This window comes from Mesocricetus auratus, unplaced genomic scaffold (genome assembly GCF_017639785.1).
Source record: "Mesocricetus auratus isolate SY011 unplaced genomic scaffold, BCM_Maur_2.0 Super-Scaffold_100676, whole genome shotgun sequence".
In the NCBI taxonomy this organism is placed as follows: domain Eukaryota; kingdom Metazoa; phylum Chordata; class Mammalia; order Rodentia; family Cricetidae; genus Mesocricetus; species Mesocricetus auratus.
Window position 1 is genome coordinate 175,202,147 of NW_024429266.1, and position 21,867 is coordinate 175,224,013.

Here is a 21,867-nt window from a genome sequence, read left to right on the forward strand (position 1 = left end):
AAATGGATTGATACCTCAATGGCATCAAGTGACAGGCCTCTCACTAAGTCAGCATACCCTTCCAATCATATCTCCCGTTTCATCACAATGCAATGAACCACACTGTCCACTGCCCCTCGGCTGCACTTGCTGAGTTCAGAGCATCCCCAGGTGCCATGGGGCTCATCTGACTCTGTGGGCTTGTTCACTCACAAGCCAACTCCCAACTTTACTCGGGTAATTTTCACTGCATTCATGTCCTGGGAACTGAATTCAGGCTCTCAGGAAAGTTAGGTAACAAGCTATGTTACACCCTAGCTTTGTTTAGTTAACAAGTAAAAAGGTTCATAGGAAGGTAAAACTCTGGGTAGAAAGCAAAGCTATAAATGTATAATATATACGTTATCTGGTCCATAAACCTTTACAGAAGCTCTTGGGAACAAGGGCCTGAACAAGGGCCTGGTAGTGCACACTGGAAAGAAAGGAGGGGATCTGAGTGCCTGTTCAAGGCCAGCCTGGGTCAGAAAGCAAGCCAGCTCCAAAATTAAGACAAACAATGCTCGTCCTTATGAAAACGAATCTGGTTAACATCTGGCACCTGTCCTGCGAGAATAGCCAATTGGAACTATTTTTAGATTTCGTAAAGATGAGGCAATAAACGTCATTTGGTTAATCATTTTCAATCAAAGCAAATACATGGTATACACTACACTGGGTGGAGCTGAAACACCTATTCAAAGTCTAATTGGTTCTAATAGGTTAATGCTGGACTCAGTGTAAACTGTTCTGATTCTCTGTGTATTTTCCTTGCAATTCACTCCCACACCGTAGTATATCCTTTCCCAGTGGGTCTGGTGGCACAAGCCTTTAATCCCAATACCTGGGAGGCAGAGGCCAGTGGATCACAGTGAGTTCCAGTCCAGCTAGGGCTAGATAAGGAGACCATGTTTCAAACAAACAAACAAAACTGCTTTCCCATACACATACTGAGAGTTGAGTAGACTCCATAGGCTTAAAAAGAAAAATAAAACTATGATGGGAAGAGATAGCCTGGAGGACAGGCAAAGGAAACAGAACCAATGGGTTGGAGGGGGACTTGATCAAAATACACTATATGCATGTATGAGATTCTCAAACACACAAAAATAGAAAAATATATACTTTTCCTTTTCTGTCTTACTGCTATGTCTTCTGGAACAGAGTCTCACTAGGTTGCCCAGGATGACCCAGGACTCCCTGTGTATCAGACTGACTTCAAACTCACAAACCTTCAGTCTCCTCAGTTCTAGGACTGCTTTGGGTTCCTCTTCCCTCTTTCTCTTAGTTACAACTTCTCCTGTGGCTCTAAAACCCACAGACAATGAATATAAACAGCTCAAAACGCCTATAGATTTATACAATAAAAACTCATAGATGACACCTGCAGGCCATTCATCTGCACGAACAACCAAAGAACAAAAGAGCAAGGCACTAAAGTTTAATGTTTCATCTTCTGAGTCAAAAAAAAAAAAAAAAAAAGGAAAGAAAGAAACCCAGTCTAATATCTAACACACGGAACATTGATATTACTGTGACACAGTAAATTGGTACAAACTTTTTAGAAAGACATAAAAATAGCAGTTAATAAAGGTCTTGGGGGAGCTGGAGTGATGACTTAACAGTTAAGAGCATATATTACTCTTGCAGAGGACCAGAGTTCAATTCCCCACACCAGTGGCAGAGGCTCACCAGGAACTATCTCCAGGGCTTCTGGAGCCCCTGGCCTCCACAGGCAACTGCATTCACATGCCCCCACACAAATGCACACATAAGATCAACATTTCAAAATAATAACAGAGATGTAACTCCAGTGTTAGCATGTGTTCCTGGCATGCTGCACTGGATCTCCAGTGCTACATTAAACCAGGTAGGTGTAGAAGCTGGAGAGACGGCTCATTGTTTAAGAGCATTTGCTGCTCTTGCAGAGGACCCAGGCTCAGTTCCCAGCACCCATGAGACAGCTCACAACAGACCTGAACAATTTCTTCTGACCTCTGTTGGTACCACATGCATGAGGTGCACAGACAAGGACACAGGCAAAACACCAGAGCATATGAGAGAAACAAACCTTAAAAATAAAACAAAACTGGGTGTGCTCAGACCCAGGGTAGCTGGAAATTCAAGGTCATCCTTGGCTTCATAGTGACTTCAAGTCCAGCCTGGGCTACTTGAGATCTTTTCTCAATAATAACCATAGTACTAAAGATATTCCTCCCTTGGAGCCCCTCCCATTCTCAGAAGTTCTTTCTTCTTCCTAATCTACATATGTGCTACTCAAATAATAATAATATCTTTTACTTGAGAATTTTGTTTCTGAAATTAAGAAACAACAGAACAAAGTCACTAACTGTAAGCAACTCATTTAACAAAAGGAGAGTAATTAGTAATCACTATGTTAAACAACATTCATGAAATAATAAGGCAAAATGTGATCATTTTATTGTTAGTTCATAATTTTTTTAAAATACAGGGGAAAGATTACTTTTAATCTTACCACTCACATAATTACAGCTCAAACCAATGTTTTATTATTCTGCTTTTTTGGCAGAATCAGTGTCATACCACAAGCATATATATTTTTGTTGTTTGTATTTTGGGGTCTTTTTTAATTTGTTTTATTATTTTTGGGTTGTTTTTTGAGACAAGGTCTCACTCTGTAGCCCTGGCTGGCCTGGGGCAAGCTATGTAGACCACACTAAGCTTAAACTCAGTCACTTGCCTCTGTCTCCCTAGTGCTGGGATTAAAGGTGTGCACCATACAGTTTTACAACCTAATTGAGTAACTGAACAATGAATGCATGTGTAGCCCTTAGTTTACTGCTCAAGAATAGGACTCGTGGCCTTCATTCAACCAGGAAAAACTATGACTCAGATATCAATTCTTCAGAACATCCTATCTTATATTTCACTCTGAAGGAAAAAAAATGGCTAGGAAGGAAAGAAAATGCTTTAATACATACTTTTAGTATGTTCATCTTCATCCCAGTTAGCGAAGTCCCAAGAACCAGGCTTTAGGTTTTTAATGAAGGAGTCTATGGAGTTCAAGGACAAACTGGTCTACATAAAAAGTTCCAGGTCAGCCAGGGCTCATGGCAAGACCCCATCTCAAAAGAAACGTTGGGAGGACAGAGATGGTCAACGGTGGATTAGCTCTAGGTATAAGCAAGTGGACCAAGGACTGGACACAGCAGAGAGTGGAGCGCTAGTCCAGCATGCACAGGCCCTGGGTTCAAAGGCCACACAGCACCAAGGAAGGGAACAGTCTCCCTTTTAGACTGAGCTCACAGCCTCTTCCCTGAACCTTTGCCTCAGCTGAAGGGGACCCACACACAGGCTTACATTTCTCTCAGCTGCTCTCAGGTCCCCGTGGGAGTGCTGTTTGGTAACCTTCCCTGTCAGCAGCTGCAGGTCACTGCAAACTTGGGGCTTTAATCCCCTCTCCATAGCATCCGCTTTTTTGTTTTGTTTTGGTTTTTTTGTTTTGTCCATCTGAACCACCTGCCTCCCCTCTGCCAGGGAAGTAGCCCCTTTCCTAATTTTCCAGCACTGTTTGATGCTATTGCTTTTGTTTTTAATAATTATCCATTTTTTGTTATTCTAAAGGACTTTTGACAAGGGCAAACCTGCAGACCCAGATTTGTTTGTCCTCTGGAATTCCTAAGGAGTTACTCCTTTCTAATTCAAATTGTTCTATTCAAGAGATAAACAGGCCTTGCCTCTTCCGCCCCAGGTTACATCTTTCCTGTCAATGGAATTTATTCTAAAGGTGCAGTGGTGTGTGCCTGTAGTACCATAGGAGTTCAAAGTCAGCCTGGGCTACACGAGCCTTTGTCAGAAAAAACAAGGATCAACTGGAGTCCAGTGTGGATGTACAGTCCGCCAGACTGAGGCAGGGAGCACTGAAGGCCAGCCTGGGCACATTACAAGACTTTATCTCAAGAACTGGACTACAAGGGTTAGAGAGAAGGCTCCGCAGTTTAAAGCACATATACTGGTCCTGCAGAGGACCCCCATGTCAAGTAGCTCATGATGACCTATGACTCCAGCTCCAGGGGAATGCACAAGTGCACATACCCAGACAGACAGACAGACAGACAGACAGACAGACAGACAGACACACACACACACACACACACACACGCTTACAAACGCCCAAATAAGACATTTATCTTGTATCCAATTAATTTCTAAAAAAGCTGACTACAGTCTAATTAGTGAGTTCTCTGAAACAACATTTTAACATAGTAAGGAAGAAATACTCTGAATAAGTGTGTTTGATGAGAAAAGCAGAATGAAGCTGCCCTGCCCAAATTCTGAAACCCCTAATCACCAAGAGACCTGATCCAATCCAAAAGCAAAGAACCTTTTATTAATTAACGAGTTCACATATTAACTTGGGTCCTCGGTTGGACATGGCAGGTGGGTGGAGGGACTGTGGAGGCAAGGAATTTATTGGGGTAGAGCAAGGGGAGTGTGTGGGGGGGGGTTGTCTGCAACAGTCTCAGGATTGGTGCACTTCCAGGCTTGGATGACCTGTCCTGAGTTGATTGGTCAGGAACAGTTGCTATGCTCAGAGGCCCTCCCAGTTGCTATGCTCTGTTCGCCACTGTTGGGGGGGGGGGCACATCCAGAGCCCGCCAGCTAACTTCTGATTGGTTCCTTGCCACATGAAGGGTTTCTAGATTCCTAGTGACCAGGGCAAGGTGGGCAAAGGTCGGAAGCCCAGCACATGTTGCTGAGTCAGAGGCCTACATCTTGCTGGGTCTTTTCTGCAGACTGTCATGGCTGCCAAAGCAGGGCCCTAGATGAGGGTCTGGTCTCTTCAAGCATGAGCGCTTTATCCAATTGGAAAAGCAAAGATTTATTCACTTCATTTACTGAGAATCGAGAGTTAGATTCAATAAGATGGCAGCTGCAATAAATCTAAACTCAAGAAGGATGCACCGGCTTGATTGTTCAGACTTGATTCGATTTCCCTGAGAGCATGAACACAAACGGAATATTGCTACACATTACGCCCACATCAAATGCTCAGGCAACAAGAATTCTGTAAGCCCAGACATTCATCTCTAAAAAATAAAATAAAATAAAATAAATCAAAAGATGGAAAAGGATGCAGCTTTATTTAGACTTTTAGCAAAAGAAAAACCTGAAAAGGGAAGATATGCACACAGCAAAATCTAATCCCTGAACTCTGTGCACTCAAGATGATGAGATGGGACCAGCTTGAGCTACACATGGGGAAAGAACTTATTTTTACATCATGTAGTCACGTATGAAATTCTCAAAAAACAAATTACAAATCGAAGCAAGATTGCTCAGTGGGTAAAGGTATTTACTACCAAGCCTGCAAGTCTGACAGCTTGAGTTCAATCCCCAGAACCCACATGGAAGGGGAGATCTGACCCCTGCCAGCTGTCCTGACCTCCACACTAACACCATGACATACATACAGCCATACACATTTACATATACAGAGACGCACACAAAAATACACAAATGTTAAACGTTTTAATGAATTTCCTCATGGAGATAATGACAAAGCTATATGAGGGATCAAGGCACAGATCACCATCCTTCGGTGCATACAGACCTGCTACTGAATGAATCTTCAGCCATGGTTTAAGAGGAAGGGGCAGCTTGAGTTTGAAGCTGCAGAGCAAGAGGGGATTAAAGCCCGAGTTTGCAGTGACCTGGAGATGCTCACAGGGAAGGCTCCCAAATTGCACTCCCACAGGGACCTGAGAGCAGCTGAGTGAAATGTAAGCCCGTGTGTGGGTCCCCTTCAGCTGAGACAAAGGTTCAGGGAAGGGGGTGTGAACTCTGTCTACAGAAAGGTAAACTGTTTTCTGCTATATTCCTTTTTTTTGTGCTGTGTGGCTCAGGAATGAGAACCTCAGGGCTACACAGAGAAACCCTGCTTCCCCCCCCCCCAAAAAAACCTGCTACCATCACTCACATCTAGAAACAATGAGGGAAGGCTGGGTGGGTCTGTGAGTTCAAGACCAGCCTGGTCAATATAGAGCTTTCCAGGCCATCCAAGGCTACATAGTGAAACCCTGTCTCAAAAAAAAAAAAAAAAAAAAAAAGGGAGGGAACTGTAAAAAAGAAATCTACTAGGACTGAGGCCATAGCTCAGAGGTTGCATGCAAGTCACATGGGAAATCCAGGTTGATCCCTAGCACTTCAAAATGAGGAGAAAACCTACCATTACCTTCTGTGACTAGACCAGAAGCCATTTATAAAGTCCAAGCTGACTAAAGAGAACTCACAAAATTCTAAAATTTGTGAAAATTACCATAAACTTTGCATAAAAGCTGTTTTTCCTCAACAATTACAAAATTTGACAATGCTAGCCCCACAACCGAAAGCAATGGGCTGGAGCCAGTGCGTGCTGGCAAATGAAATAAAAAGTCTCTACAAAGGGAAAGGAAATTAAGGCCCAGGCACTTGTTATTGTGTAAATATCCCCACCACCACTGACCTGAGCTCCCTAGAGCTGTAACTGAGACACAGGCAGAGAGGGCTCTTGAACCAGCCCTGCTGGAGCTGGGCTGCAGCTGAGGACAGCTGCCTCTCTGCAAGAAGAACACCTCTCTGCCCCATGCCTCTGTCCCCCTGCTACCAGAACCCATGGGTGATTTAAAAGAGGAGAGGGTCCTGGGCACTCTCTGCTCATCAGATTGCATATAAAAAGCACTTCTAGGCAGGGGGACACTGACAAGCCAGGGCTGATGCCAGGGACACCCCATCAAATCTAAGGCAGAGGGTCCTCATAAGCAGAGAAGGACCAGAAGAAGAGCAGCAACAAAACAACAAAAAGCCCTGCACCGTGGGTGGGGATGAAGGGGTAAGGATGGGGATGGCTCAGTGGTTATAAGCACTGGCTGCTCTTCCAGTGGACCCAGGCTGTGTTCCCAGCACCCACATGGTGACTCACTGCCATCTGTAATTCCAATTCCAGGGGATCCCTTCCACCTCCGTGGACACCAGGTATGCACTTGGTGTCCTCACATACGTGCAGGCAAAAACACTCATACAAATAAAATAAGGAAGTGTAAAAAGAAGTCCTTCCTCCATGGTCTCTTGGCTCGGGTATTTTAATTTGAATTGCAAACGACATGAAAATTAACTGTAACTTTTTTTTTATGTGTAGTAAAGAAAAACATGGGTTTCCAAAAGGTTGAGAAATATTCTTCTAAGAGAAACATAACACAGCCTCAAGTGTCTGAAGAGCTATTCAATGCTATTTTCTACAGCCATTATGCTAATTAACAAGCCACTTTATTTTTCCACAGCACAGATCCATTTCTAACACTCATTATGCTAATCTGATCTGATATGAAACTATAAAAACAGCAGATTTGAAATAGCTGCCTCTGGAGAGAAGCCCTTCTGATTAAATGCCTAGCCTGAGATGCAAATTTGATTAGGGTAACTGCCCACACACAGAAAGCAGTTTAAGCAAACTCAGTACACTACCTCATCTCATGTGTTTATGGTTAAGAAGCAAAAGGAGCCTGATGTTGGTGGTGCATGCCTTTAATCCCAGCATTCGGGAGGCAGAGGCAGGGAATCTGTGAATTCCAGGCCAACATGGTCTACAGATCCAGTTCCAGGACAGCCTCCAAAGCTACACTGAGAAACCCTGTCTCGAAAAAAAAAAAAAAAAAAAGAAGGCAGGCAGGGAGGCAGGGAGGCAGGCAGGGAGGCAGGGAGGCAGGGAGGGAGGCAGGGAGGCAGGCAGGCAGGCAGGCAGGGAGGCAGGGAGGCAGGGAGGCAGGGAGGCAGGGAGGCAGGCAGGGAGGCAGGCAGGCAGGCAGGCAGGGAGGCAGGGAGGGAGGCAGGGAGGAGGAGCAAGCAATCAAAAGTAAGCTTGTGTGGTAGAGAGAGTTCGGTGATGGGAGCAAATGCCTAGCATGCTCCAGGCACCATCAAAAATAAAAGACCAAGCCTTGAATCTCAGCACTCGGAGACAGAGAAAAGCAGATCTCAGAGAGTTCTAGGCCAGCCCTGTCTACAAAGTGAGTTCTGGAATAGACAGGACTGGAACACAGAGAAAACCTACCTCAAAAGAAACAAAAAATCTAAGTAAATAAGAGACCAAGAAAGGGCTCCTCCACATCCTGTGACATCCGGAAGAGCTCTCGGCAGTACTCAGTAGTATTAACCTTACCTATCAGTAGTTCTGCTTATTTGTGACCAGCCTCACACTTTCTATGTAGTCAAGGATGACCTCCAATTCCTGATCCTCCTGCCTCCACCGTCACACACAGCTAATAGTTGCTCTTCTGAGGACTGCATGTGAGGGAGAGATCATATTGAGTTTTTCGTATTGTGTTTCTTTTTTTTGTTTTAATCTTGAATTAGGTACCAGCTTCTACAAGCCTAATTTTCTCGTATTTCAAAGATAGCCTGCTTGCATGTTCTGGCTGTAAGAATCAAAAGAAAATGCTTTCTGAATTACAGTGTGCTATCTATCAAATACAATGGTGGGGGTGGAGCTCAGAATCTGTGTATTTCAACTACAACAACGGTCATTGGAAGTCTGCTTTACTGGTGTTAAATAAATCAATTCCTCAAAGAGAAGTCACTCCAGTGGCTATTTTACTGCCAATCAATGTGTAAGTGCCTATCATATGCACCAAATGGTGCATGCTTATGCCTGGGACAAGGCAGAGGAGAACTTGCCCTCAGCAGGCAGTGGTTCCTATTCCCACAGACTCTCAGGATCCAGGTCTTTCGTTACAAGGGACTATTTTGAAATCTTCCTTTCCTTAGTACAAGTTAATGAAACCAGGAATCTGCAAACTACAGAGACACAGACAGTAAAGCAACTGACCACTTTCCAGATAGGGACTTCCTGATCAATTTGCCCCCCTCATTTCATGGAGCCAGAGTTCAGGCTCTGGGGTGTGCCTGTATACAATTCTCCTATACTACATCTTAACAGAAACCTCCTCCTGGTGGGTCATCTGTTCAGGTCCACTTCTGCTGGGCCAAGAATCCCAATTAGTTGCATTTCCACAGTCCATACGCTGGTCAATCCTCCTAGCACATAAGCTTACCTCAAAGCAGAGAGTTGCCATCAAGGTTGCTCAAACTGTGGGTCTCAGTCCGTTCCTGCAGAGCTTACCTTCCTCACAATGGGCCTCACCAGGACCGCACTGTGCAGTCGGTGTGGGGCTCCCTCCAGAGCTTTTCAGGGGTCAGATCCGTGCAAGGGTAAGGGGTCAAGCATGACACAACTGCTTTTGCACTAGGTACGGTCTTCAAACTGTTCATAAGCACACTTTGGATGTTGGGAAAGGCACAGGAGGGAGGAGCAAATGCCACCCCTGCACAGACTGCTTTCATAACGTGGGGGCCAAAACAAGTGGCCACAATCTCACGCCGAGAAAATGATGTGAGTGCATTTTCACTGGGTCAGAATCTGTTATCTTCTCTGCTTGTTTGTTTGAGACAGGGTCTTACCATGTAACCCTGGCTGTCCTGGAGCTCACTGTGTAGACCAGGCTGGCCTCAAACTTAGAGATCCACCGCCTAAGCCTCCCAAGTGCTAGGATTTAAAGACGTGTGGCTGTGCCACCACAAAGGGTCTCTGCTTCTTTTCTTTTTAGGCAAAATAAACATCAACCGAGAGAGATGAAAATGCTCCAAACAGCTGGGCACTGATCTCTTGAAAGCTTGAACTCCTCAGAATTCCTTATCAGGAAGGGCTATGGTCACTTATGCTTCAGCAAGGCACCGTTCAAGGGCCTTCACCAAAGAAGGAGCCAGCAGAGCAGGTGTGAAACAGGTGCACAATGCTGCCTCCTCCAACGCTGTTCTTCACATGTACCCCTCTGCACAAACTGCTAAGCTGAAGCTTATGGGGGGGGCAGCGCTGGCAAGATGGCTCAGTCATTAAGAGCACTTGCTGCTCTTCTAGAGGCCCAGAAGTCAGTTCCCAAGACTCATATCAGGCAACTCACAACTGCCTAGTACTCCAGATCAAGGGGGGAATCTGATGCCCTCTTCTGGCTTCTGTGAGCACCTGCACCCAAGTGGTATTCACTCACATGGCATACACATATACAGTTATTTGAAAAAAGTAAATCTTTAAAAAAAAATGAAATCATACTTTTAAAACTCTTGACTTAGTTAGATAGAATGGCACACATTGGCCACCTGGGAGACTGAAGCATAAGGATCACTTGAGCCTAGAAGTTTAAGGCCAGCCTGACACCTAAAAAGAATCTGTTTCTAAAGTGTAGATGGGTGTATTAAAACTTTAATAGGGCTGGAGAGACGGCTCATTGGTTAAGATCATTGGCTACCCTTACAGAGGTCCTGAGTTCAATTCCCAGCAATCACATGGTGGTTCGCAACCATCTATAATGAGATCTGATGCTCTCCTCTTCTGGCATGTAGGCTCTATGAGTAGAAGTATAAAATAAATATTTTTTTAAAAAAGACTTTAATACATGCTTAAGCATAAGAGTTAATTGAGAGAGACACTCAGGAAGATACACCCCAAAACACAGGTGCAGACTTCTCAGAAAAGAGCTACCCAAAAGATTTCAACCAAAGCACACAAATCAGCTATAAAATCTCATACTCTAGAATATACAAGAAAAAATAGCAAAACTGTTTTTGTAAAAATCATAGTAAGATGAGGTATGGCATAAAAGACACCAAAGTAGGAGCCCACAAGATGGACATTGGGTGTAGTGGTTTGAATGAGAATTCTCTCTCATGGCATTTAAATACTTGGTTCCCAGGTTGTGGCACTGTTCGGGGAGGTCTAGGAGGCATGGTCTTGCTGGAGGGGCTCTGTGTTTAGTCTTGCCTATTTCAAGTTAACACACTCTGCTTCTTCTTTTTGTTGTTGTTTTGGGTTTGTTTGTTTGTTTGTTTTCTTTTGTTTTTCAAGACAGGGTTTCTCTGTGGCTTTGGACACTGTCCTGAAACTAGCTCTTGTAGACCAGGCTGGTCTCCAACTCACAGACCACAGAGATCCACCTGCCTCTGCACCACCACCCTCGACCATACTCTGCTTAACTGTGGCTTAACATGTGAGCTCTCAGCTTCCTATTCCTGCTGCCAGGAGGTACCCGCCATGATGAACTCTAACCCTCTGGAAATGTAAGCCCAAATAAATTCTTCTATAAGTTACACCCTGGTCATGGTGTTTTATCTCAGCAATAGGAAAGCAACTAATACTGTGGGAAAATACACTTGTCACCAAGTCTGACGAGTCTGGTTCAATCCTCAGAACCCATATGGAAGAAGGGGAGAAATGATGTCACAAAGTCGCCCTCCGACCACCACACGCATGCCATGGCACACCCACACATATACAAACATCCATACAAACAAATATAAAGACACAAAGGTATTATTCTATATGTCAGGTGTCTGGTGCCCCTATTTTGATCACCTTTTGTGGGGGAGGGTCACTTTTTTTAAAACTACTAAATGAGTAAGAGCTGAAAAAAGTTGCGGATACCCCAGCCTCAGCATGAACGACCCCCAAAAGGAAAGATGCTCCCAGACAAAGAGAACAAAAATGGCAGCCTCAAGTTGCCTTTTCACTGAGTACATTCCAGCTAAGCCCTGGTTGCTCATGGAATCAACCAAAGTCTCATGAGTGGTAGAATGATTATTTTGGGTAAATTTATTCCTTCTAGGACGCCCAGATAAGCTACTATTATGTTACCACAAAACCTCCCTTTCTCCATTTACTTTTGCTGGTGTCCTCAGATATTGCCTTTATTCTCTACTGGATGACCTCATGAAACCTTAAGGCTATCAGGTACCACAAGGCCTTCCATTGGCTCCCAAATACTAGAACAATCATACCCTCCAAAATGCCAAGTTCTCAGTTCTCTGGGAGCTGAAGAAAAATGGATAGACTCATTTGGGTCACCAAGATGTACTGAGAAGCTGATCTCAAGAAACAGTTCTGTGTCCGTAATGAGACACCCAAATCAGATTATACACACATACAGGCTTTCTAAAAGTGTTGGAGAGAATATTAACTGCCCTAAAGTGTAAGAACAATTTATAACAAATGCCAAAATAGAATTAATCTAGGGCAGAGTAAGCTGAGTCGGGCTGGGCTGGTCCAGATAAGTCTAAGAAATCTAGTGGGAGCCGCCAGGCATCAGGGTCAACTGTGCCTGTGAACTCTCAGGCACTCACATACGACACATGATTCCTGTAGTTGGTAATTACTGTACATGCAGAAGATGCAACGCCTATGCCTTGAATCCTTTAAACCTGACACTGACAGGCAAGCAGAACAAGACTAGAAGGAAGTCCTCTCCAGATGTTGCCAGGGACTGAGTGCAGCTTAGCAACAGAGAGCACGCCTCGCATGTGAGGCTCCCTGGGTCATTCCTTAAGACCACACACAAAAAGAAGGAGCTACATGTTAATAATGACTACAGACATCTTTGCACTTTCCCACTCTTCTTTGCAAAACCAGACCCTGAGAAGCTGCAACCATGTGGGAAACATGGAGGACTACAGAAGCACCCCAGCCCATTCCTGAGCCAACTGGAGTCACCAGAGGTAAGGAAGGCTCCTGAGTCTACCCTCTAACCATTGTAGTCTTCTGTGTGGTTCACTCTTATTCTACAAAACACCTTCAGGCCAGGGCCTCATGGGAAAAGAGCAAGATACCCTCTCGCACTGGGCAGTAATTCTTTCTGTGAAGGTGGTTCTGCTTTGTACACTCATCACCTACACATTTGAGTTTCTACAAAAATGTGTTCCTAAGCTCTACCTGAGTTTCATCATTATGTCCCTTCATCTTACGCTCCCCTCTTACACAATCATCACTCATGAAATTGGAACCTAAGTAGGATCCTGGAACTGAGATTCACGAACTGCAGGGAGAGGAGCCTGAGACAGGGGTAGGCAAAGAAGATAAGAAATTCAACTCCACACTCAAGGATACAAAGGGTCACTACCTATTTTCATTGTCTTAAATGATCTCAGACTGGGGTATTAACATACAGAAAGCCAAATGCTACCTAGAGGAAATTTCCATCAACCACATGAGTGTGCAACACATCCCAGACAGCTATTCATGTCAGCGCCTTGTGCTGCCATCTAAGAACGCCAAGGAGTTTTCTCATAAAATCCTGTCACTGGATCTGCCTCTCCCTGTGTCCTTGGAAATGACTCTCAGCATCCTGAAGCTTCCATTTCCCCCCGGGAAGGGGCAATTACACCTCATCACAAGATATTCAGTCACATCCCCCCCACGTGACCTTGTGTGGCTGGAGGACACAGGGAAGGGGGTGCACACAGAGGACCCCTTGATAATGTCACAGATGGAAAGCTCCTGACATGGAAGAAGAAAGAGGATGGGACGCTCTCTACCAGGAGGTGAAAGTGAAGTTTGGCACCAAACACATAAGAACCCATCACAGCTCCATAGCACTTGGCTGGCAGGCATCACTTCCCATCCTTGATTATATAACCTGGAGTAGAAAAGTTGGCCCAACAGCTAACAGCAAGCATTTTACACCATGAGGATATGAAGCTCAATGAGCACCAGGATTGGGTGGTACACACTTTTGCTCCCAACACTGTGACATCAGGGTTAGACCAGTCTGACCGACCATGGTCATACAGTGTGACACTGTCTCAAACCAGAAAAGAATTTTCTCTATTACCGATCTCAAAAAACCAAGCTATAGGAGAACAAATTACAGTCCAAGCCTTAGCAACCAAAGGAGCAGCTAAAAAAGAAGCTCTGGATGAGGCCTGGAGGCAGAGGCCCTGGGTTCCATCTTCCAAACTGCAGCATGTGCAAATAAACCATCCCCTAGGTTTTGGAAATGAGAATGAGGAAAATACAGGTATCTGTATTTTACCAACACACAATCAGGAAACCAGGTAGAGAGGCAGGTAGTTTTAACTTGGCACAGGAGGCACTAAATACAGATGACTCACGTTTTTCATCGTCAGCATGCACCAGAGAGGCTGCCCTGGACAATACATCCAATGGCGTCTCCATTCCTGGGTGAGCCTGTAGGGAAAAAGAAGAGGTGAAAATAAGAAAACACATAAATAGAACTAGCAAGACTCACCTGGAATTCTGGTAGCTACCAGCATACTGGGGTTACAGCTTGAAATGCATGCTTGGCACACAAGGCCCTGGGTTCAAGCCCAGCACCAAAGAGAACTGGAAATAATTTAGAAATAATTTAATAACTCCTCCATCAGCCACAAGTAGCTTTTCTAGAGTGAAGTTCCTCCCACTTGTTGAGACAGCAGGGTCCTGGTCAGGAACGGAAACTGGGGCTAAGTTGCCAAGCCCAGGAAGCCTGTAGGAGCTCTAAGGAGAGATACTAAGAACGTTCACGCTCATGTCACTGGTGTTTATAAATGTCTAAGCTCGTTCATAGCAAGCCTGTGTAGACACACCCCATAAAAATTAGTCTGGGGAACAAAGGCTGTCTGTGAACACGGCATTGCTACCAGTCTGAGAGTTTGGGGGTGGTGACGAACACTGCCATTTATGAGTCTTTACAGAAACAACTACAATTGGACCATTCTGTTCCTTTGCCATCCTAGCTGGGAGTCAATAAGCAACAACAAGGACTTCAGGACAGCCAGAAAGCTGCAGCTTCGAATCTGCAGTGCCCAAAACACTGAACCTTTGGGAGAGTTAAAGCATCTTTGAGCTCCAGAGGGAGCTTGCTGGTGTCATGTACCCTGTGACCACTAGTGCTGATTCTGTACCACAGTGTTTTACGAGTCTGTTCTCTGCAGTCCCGTAGAGCGAACGCCAGGCTTGCATACAACACAAACCTCACCCCAGACCAGACTGCCAAGCTTTTATTGATACTGACTTCCAGTGAACTGTTCCCTCTGGAAAAACAGAGGCAGCAGAGATTTAAAGGGAAAAGAAATCCCTAAAAGTTAAGGCTAGTTCTGACCAGTTTCCCTTTCTGAATTAAACAACCCCACCAAATAAACAAACACATTCACTTATCACAGGAACACGCACTATTAATTCAGGAACTGAGGAGAGAAAGCTGGAAACTCCACTTTTTAAAGACACCTAGCATTATTTACTCACTATTAGTCAACATTTACTACAATCTACTATGAAGGTCACTCTGTGTGTGCCAGCTGGGCTTTCCTTCATAATATAAATACTTCAGACTTCCAAGGAGGCACTGATCCTTCGTCCTGCTGTATGACTTCACTTGATACAGGCAGAGTATGTGCTTTGTGTTAAAGGAAGGGAACAGGACCAAGACAAGCATCTGTCACCAAAGAACTGGTGGTCTGTGTGGCACACGACTCTCCAAGAACTCAAGCTACAAGGATGGGTTTCTAAAGCACTGCTTTGAGAGGGCTCAGTGGTTAAGAGCACTGGCTGCTCTTGCAGAGGACCCAGGTTTGATTCCCAGTACCTACATGGCAGCTCACATTCATTTATCTCCCCCATCTCCCAACCCCAATGCTCACCACAGCATATATGTGGGAGTAAGCGTGCAGCTCACAGTTGGTTCTCCCCTTCCTGGGGATAGGTCCTAGGAATAGAACTCAGGTCATCAGGTTTGGTGGCAAGTGCCTTTACCTGCTGGGCCATCTTGCATCTCAAAGAAAACTATAGTGAGCAGCAGATTTCTTGCTTGTGCTGTCACTGTGCTGCTGGACCCTATCTATGCAGGGGACACAGGACAGCACACTTAGTCCTTGCTACACCTCCAACCAGTCACCCTGCTAACCTGAAGCATCTCCAAAGATCTCCTAAGGTGATGGTGGATTACAAACAGCGGTTTGAAATTCCAAACCATTTCATGAGCCAAGCCCTGCAGAGACTAAGGTGAATTCTGAAAGGCTGATGGAGAAAGCAGTTGAGGCACTTAATAAAAGGACATCTGTGGAAACCTGACATGTGATAAGAACAGGGATTGGGTTTTCGAAGCATTTGCTCTACAAGGGAATCTATACTTGTCATCCCAGCACCAGGAAGGCCAAGGCAAGAAAAGCACTGTTCAGGGACTGCAGAGATGCCTCGAAGGTTAAGCGTTTGTACTCCATCCATTTGCAGAAAACCTGAGCTCGGTTCCCAGCACCCATACTGGGCAGCTTACAGACACCTGTAACCGGCTTCTGGAGAATTAACACCTCTGACCTCTGTGGGCATCTTCACTCATGTGCACATATCCACAACAACTACACATACATGGAGATAATTTAAGAGAGTTCAAGGCCAACCTGAGTCACATGAGACCCTAGCCCAAAACAAGAACCAAAAGGAAATAAAATATGTCAATACATGTGGCAAGTATACTAAGCAAATTGTAAAAAAAAAAAAAAAAAACAGCATATGTTCCTACTGATGATGAGAACTGGGTTTGTAGGTCAGCAAGAGAGCAAGCCTCATCCCCAGTACTCAGTAAAAACAAAACAAGAAAATTTCCTATGAATAAAAAAAGAAACAAGAGCTGGCGGGTGGTGGCACAAACCTTTAATCCCAGCACTCGGGAGGCAGAGGCAGGCAGATCTCTGTGAGTTTGAGGCCTGCCTGGTCTACAAGAGCTAGTTCCAGGACAGTCTCCAAAGCCACAGAGAAACCCTGTCTCAAAAAACAAACCAGAAAGGAAAAATGACTAAAACAGACCAAGTATCAGCCACTACTTTTCACAGGGTGATCTAGGCTGGTCTCCCTAAAGATGGCAACTGAGGCTGAGTCCTGACAGAGGGGAGGAATTAGGGCAGGGAAGGTGCATCCTGGAGGACTGTCCAACCTCTTCATGAGGGAATTGGCCGCCTGGCTCATCTTCATTCTCAGAACCCAATAAAGTTCAGACTGCAAAGAAGTCTCAAGAACTAACAGCAAGGCAGTCTAAGTGCAGCCCCATAATGCTGTCTATAGTACAGTAATAACCAAATACAGAATTGTTTGACATACTGACACCTGGACTAGCATTGGAGTGAGAAAACACGGCACAGCACTGTGAATCAAGCCCATTCACAGTCCTGTAACCTTTCTTCATGGCAATTGTCAAATGCAAGCATAACTATGAAGAGAACCAAAACACGTATGTATGGGCGTCACGGTGGGGGAAAACGCTCATATGTTTTCTCTGCCAACCCCACTCCTTTCCTAAGATTATCTTGTCCCCAGTCGGCTCACTGTGAGGAAGAGGTCTCCAACTCCAAAGCTGTTTATTAAAACTTGGGAGCATTCAGTGCTACCCCAAAGCTCAACTACAATCTAAAAGCCATTTTGCCCTTCCACACAAAATAAATAGGTATTTGTGCCCTTTCAGCCAACAAGGGAACACCAGTGCCTGTCTTGGGAACAAGATTATGACTGCAGCTCCATGAGGAGCCAGATCCCTACTCATATCCTCCCTATTTACAGCCTCGTCTCAGACCACCCCTGTTTGTTCTCCTTGCTAAAAAATATGTTCCATCTGTGTTGTGTTCCCTTTTTTTTCCTTCGTCTCCTGTTTTACCATTTGTTAAGTCAATACAGACAGGGCACTAGTATCAGTAAATCAATTTATTCACAGAAAGGCCATTGTGTGCTAGGCTTTGCTGTGATGTCCAACGCTAATGAAGTGGCCAGCCACGTACCTTCTTCCCCAGGTCCCTTGTGCCTGTAGTGGTTTGAACAAGAAATGTGCATGCATGGGGGCTGGAGAGACTACACAGCATTTAAGAGCACTGACTGTTCTTCCACAGATCCTGAGTTCAATTCCCAGCACCTACACATAGCATTTGTCTGTAACTCTGCTTTCAGGGCTTATGACACCCTCCCACAGACATGCATGCAGGCAAAACATCAATTGAGCATGAAGTAAACTTAAAAAAAATGATTGTGGGGTGCGTGTACACACACACACACACACACACACACACACACACACACACACACACTTCCCAATAGGCTCATGTATTTGAACACTTGGCCCATGGTTGCTTGGGGGAGATAAACCTTGGCCAGGTGGTCATTGTGGGGTGCGCTTTGAGGATCTGCAGCTTGACCTCACTTACTGTTGTCCCTGCTTCTTGTTTGTGTAAAAAATGTGATCAGCCAGCTTCCAGCTCCCACCACACCATGCCTGCCCTGCCACGAGTCTATCCTGAACCTGTACGTCAACATAAGGCCTTTCTTCCCCAAGTTGCTCCTGGCCGTATGTTATCACAGCAACAGGACAGTAACTAATACAACCCTCTACAGACAATGATGCCAGGCATGGTGGCACTTGCCTTTAATCTCAGCCTTCAGGACACAAGAATATCTTCCCCTCTGTGACTCAGCACCCATGAGCCAGCCTTCCCTCATCCACCTCTTTCTGCTTTTACTATTTCTTAAAGTATGTGTGTGCTGTGTGTGGTGATCATGTATGTAACACAAGTGTGCACATGCAATGTAGGGGGCAGAAGCCACACCAGGTGTCCCTCTCAATCATCTGTACCCTCCCTGCCTTTGCAAACAGGGTTTGCCCCTGAACATGGACCTTGCTAATCTGGCTAAACTGTCTACTCAGATATCTTCCCGTCCACCTCCCCAGCAGTGGAATTATAGCCTATTAAAAATTGCTCTTTCTGTCAGGCAGTGGTGGCACATGCCTTTAACCCCAGCACTCAGGAGGCAGAGGCAGGAGGATTTCTATGAGTTCAAGGCCAGCCTGATCTACAAAGAGAGTTCCAGGACAGGCTCCAAAGCTCAAAAAACAAAACAAAACAAAACAAAACAAAACAAAAAATAACAACAAAAAAAAAAAAAACCACAACTGTTCTTTTCTCAGGAGCACCACTAAAGAAGACCCATAGTAGAACCTTTGACAGGCCAGCTTTCCATCCCTGGGCATGTTCAAAAATGGGCAACTGACCCACATGGCTATCCTTTGAAGCATCAAGGATGCCAAGGACTTGGCCAGCTTTGACTTACACACACCTCCTTATGTCTGTACACCATCATGCCTGAAAATTCATCAGAGCAGACACCTGAACTACAGGTAACATCCCTATATGTTCTATGAATTAAAAACAAATGTGCATACTTAAAATCCTAATTAGGGATCTTCCAGGTAGCTGTTACCTTCCACAGTAAGCTACAAAGCAAGAGCCAGTGCTGTTGTCTATGGCCCAGATGGTCCTAGAATGTGGCTCAGCTGCTCCAGGTGTGTCGGCTACCTGCAAGGACTTGAGGTCCCTTCTGTGACACCTCTGCAGGAAACAAGTCTCCTCAAGAATGATTCATCTTCCTACTCTTTTTCTTTTTCAAGACAGGGTTTCTCTGTAGCTTTGGAGGTTGTCCTGGAGCCGGATTTGTAGACCAAGCTGGCCCCTAACTCCCAGGGATCCACCTGCCTCTGCCTCCCGAGTGCTGGGGTTAAAGACGTGCGCCACCAACGCCCAGCATTCTCCTACTCTTCAATCTGGGCACACTGGATTTCAGAAAGAGGTACCTCCCACTGCCCAGCTAGAGAAGACTTCAGTGGGCTGGAACAAAACAACAGTGCACTGTTCTGGGCCCGCAATCCTAAAGGAATGTACTGCTTAACTGTGTTAATGTTTTCTCGTGATACAGTGGCCCAAGTGATTCTGCAGCCCTCCTTAACCCCACATAAAGGGAGAGATGACTTCTCACTGTCCCTGACAACCCCAACTGGTAGACAGTGCTACCACACAATGTCTAACAACCTCAGCCACTACAATGCCATTAGCACCAGAAAAATCCTTACTTTTTCACAGTGCTGAGAACAGAATTCAGGGCCTCGAGTACATTAAGGAAACCACTCTACCCTGAGCTACACGCTCAGCCCTGGAACACAGTTCGTTCTCAGCCTCCACAGTACAAGTGCATAGACTTCAAAGTAGACTGTGAGCCAACTGAGGCCATCTACACAGGCTCAGAGCTGCAGAGTCAAACTCACAGCCCACTGTGTGGCCCTTGGGCGAGGCTGTCTGGTGGCAACCTACATCCTCTCTGCTCGCTGAAGCTCATTCATCTCTCTCAGAGAACCCATGGAGAACAAACCATGTGACAGGCACACTGACCTACTGTGTCTAACAGCTTCAGGCTTGACCTTTTTTTTAACAACCTCCTAATTCTCAGCATTTTTCACCACTGTTGTCAGTCTACATAAAAGTAGACTGGATGACTCACAATCACCTGTAACTCCAGCTCCAGGGGATCCCACGCCCTCTTCTGGCCCTAGTTCCCAGCCTGTCAAAACCTAGATAAGCTTTTTGTTTTGCTCCCCCCCAACCCCCACATAGGCTTTCTCTGTGTAGCCCTGGCTGTCCTGGAACTCACTCTGTACACCAGACTGGCCTCAAACTCACAGAGATCCACCTGCTTCCCAAGTGCTGGGATTACATGTATATGCCACCCTGCCCAGCTCCTAGATAAGTCTTCTAAATCAAGATATACTGTATCATTATGCACACTGGTCATGGCTCTTAGTAGCTGCAGTTAGTTCTCTTACCTTACTATAATTAAGTCCTGTAAAACCATCATGAATTGGGGGCTGGAGAGGTGGCTTGGTGGCGGTTAAGAGGACTGCATGTTCTCTCATGGAGAAGCTGGGTCAGTTCACAACACCCATATGGTAGCTCACATGATTTGCAACTCTAGTTCCACAGGCTCTAGCACCCTCTTCTAGCCTCAGTGGACCCCGCACACATACATACACATACATACAAATAAATAAAAGTAAACAAAAAAATGTTCAGCCTCTCAACACATTTTGTCAACTGACCAATACACAGCCTTGTTTCAAGTGTTTCTGTTTAGACATATCTTACTGAGTATCTGTGGATTCAGTAACATGGAATTCACAGCTCCCAACTCTGCCAGGCACCCTGGAACCTCATCTTCCTTCCAATACACATTTTTCACCCAGGGCACACCACAGTCTTCCTAGCTGAAGGACCTGAAGCATCTTCACATCACACCTGGAAGCTGTTTGAAACAAGTCACCCATGCAAAGTATGAAACTGGAGAAAAGGAAGCACAGTACTTACATCAGTCCCTGCCCCTTAACACACACCAAAGCGCAGCATGCTCACACACAGTGTGAGCACTGAAACAAGCCTGAGCATCATCCTGTTACACCTCCTTGAGGAAGTGTGCGTGGAGACTCAAACCTGCCCAACCTCCACCTCACACTGTGCAAGCTCTGCTTCGAGAAGCAGTTACAAACTGCCGAGAGCGCGCAAATGTGAATAATGGCAATTGACTATATCTCGTTAGCAGACGTGAGGTGTAAGACACACAAAGGAGTTCTGGAAGGATTTCCTCCTTTGCCAAAGAACTATTAAACTATATCCCACATAGATTTCCACCTCCTACCCCTGGTGTCAACACTTACTTTCCTGTCTTGGCAGTATGTGCCTTCCAGATCTGTCAACCCAGCCCAAGTTTCTTGTCATTGCTATTTGTTCTTTAGGTAGACAAATCCCTGCCAACCAGCTGGCACCATTCACCTTAATTCACTCAGTCTCCTATCAAACTCCAGCCAGTAGTCTATGCTAACTCTAGAAAGGTTCCCCCAAGAACCATGAATGACCCTTAGCTAACAAATCCCACCACTGGAGGAGGCTTTCATTTATTTTGTTTTTTAAGATGAGGTCTCCTTTATCCAGGTTGATTAGAGCTTGATGTGTAGCCCAGGGGACTGTTCTCTGACACATCCTCGGATTACAGGTGTATTCTACTATACCAAGCCTCAGAAAGTTCTTACACACACTTTTCTCTTTTCCAGTTTCTCCTATCTCCAACACCTTATCTCAGGTAATAAAAAACCTGACAATGAAAATCAGCGTCCTAAAATCTCTTACATTTCCCAGGTGTTTGCCTTTTGTTATCAG

At 45.2% G+C, this 21,867-nt stretch overlaps 1 protein-coding gene across 2 annotated transcripts in view; it reads right to left on the minus strand.

Annotated features, from left to right (window-relative positions):
- Window positions 1-21,867, minus strand: part of Vgll4 (vestigial like family member 4) — a 108,351-nt gene that overhangs the window by 82,331 nt on the left and 4,153 nt on the right. For both annotated transcript variants that reach the window (XM_013110403.3, XM_005066120.4), the window contains exon 2: window positions 13,969-14,044. In XM_013110403.3, the coding sequence (XP_012965857.1) occupies window positions 13,969-14,032 (64 nt within the window). In that variant the 5' untranslated portion in view covers window positions 14,033-14,044. The remainder of the gene's footprint in view (window positions 1-13,968; window positions 14,045-21,867) is intronic.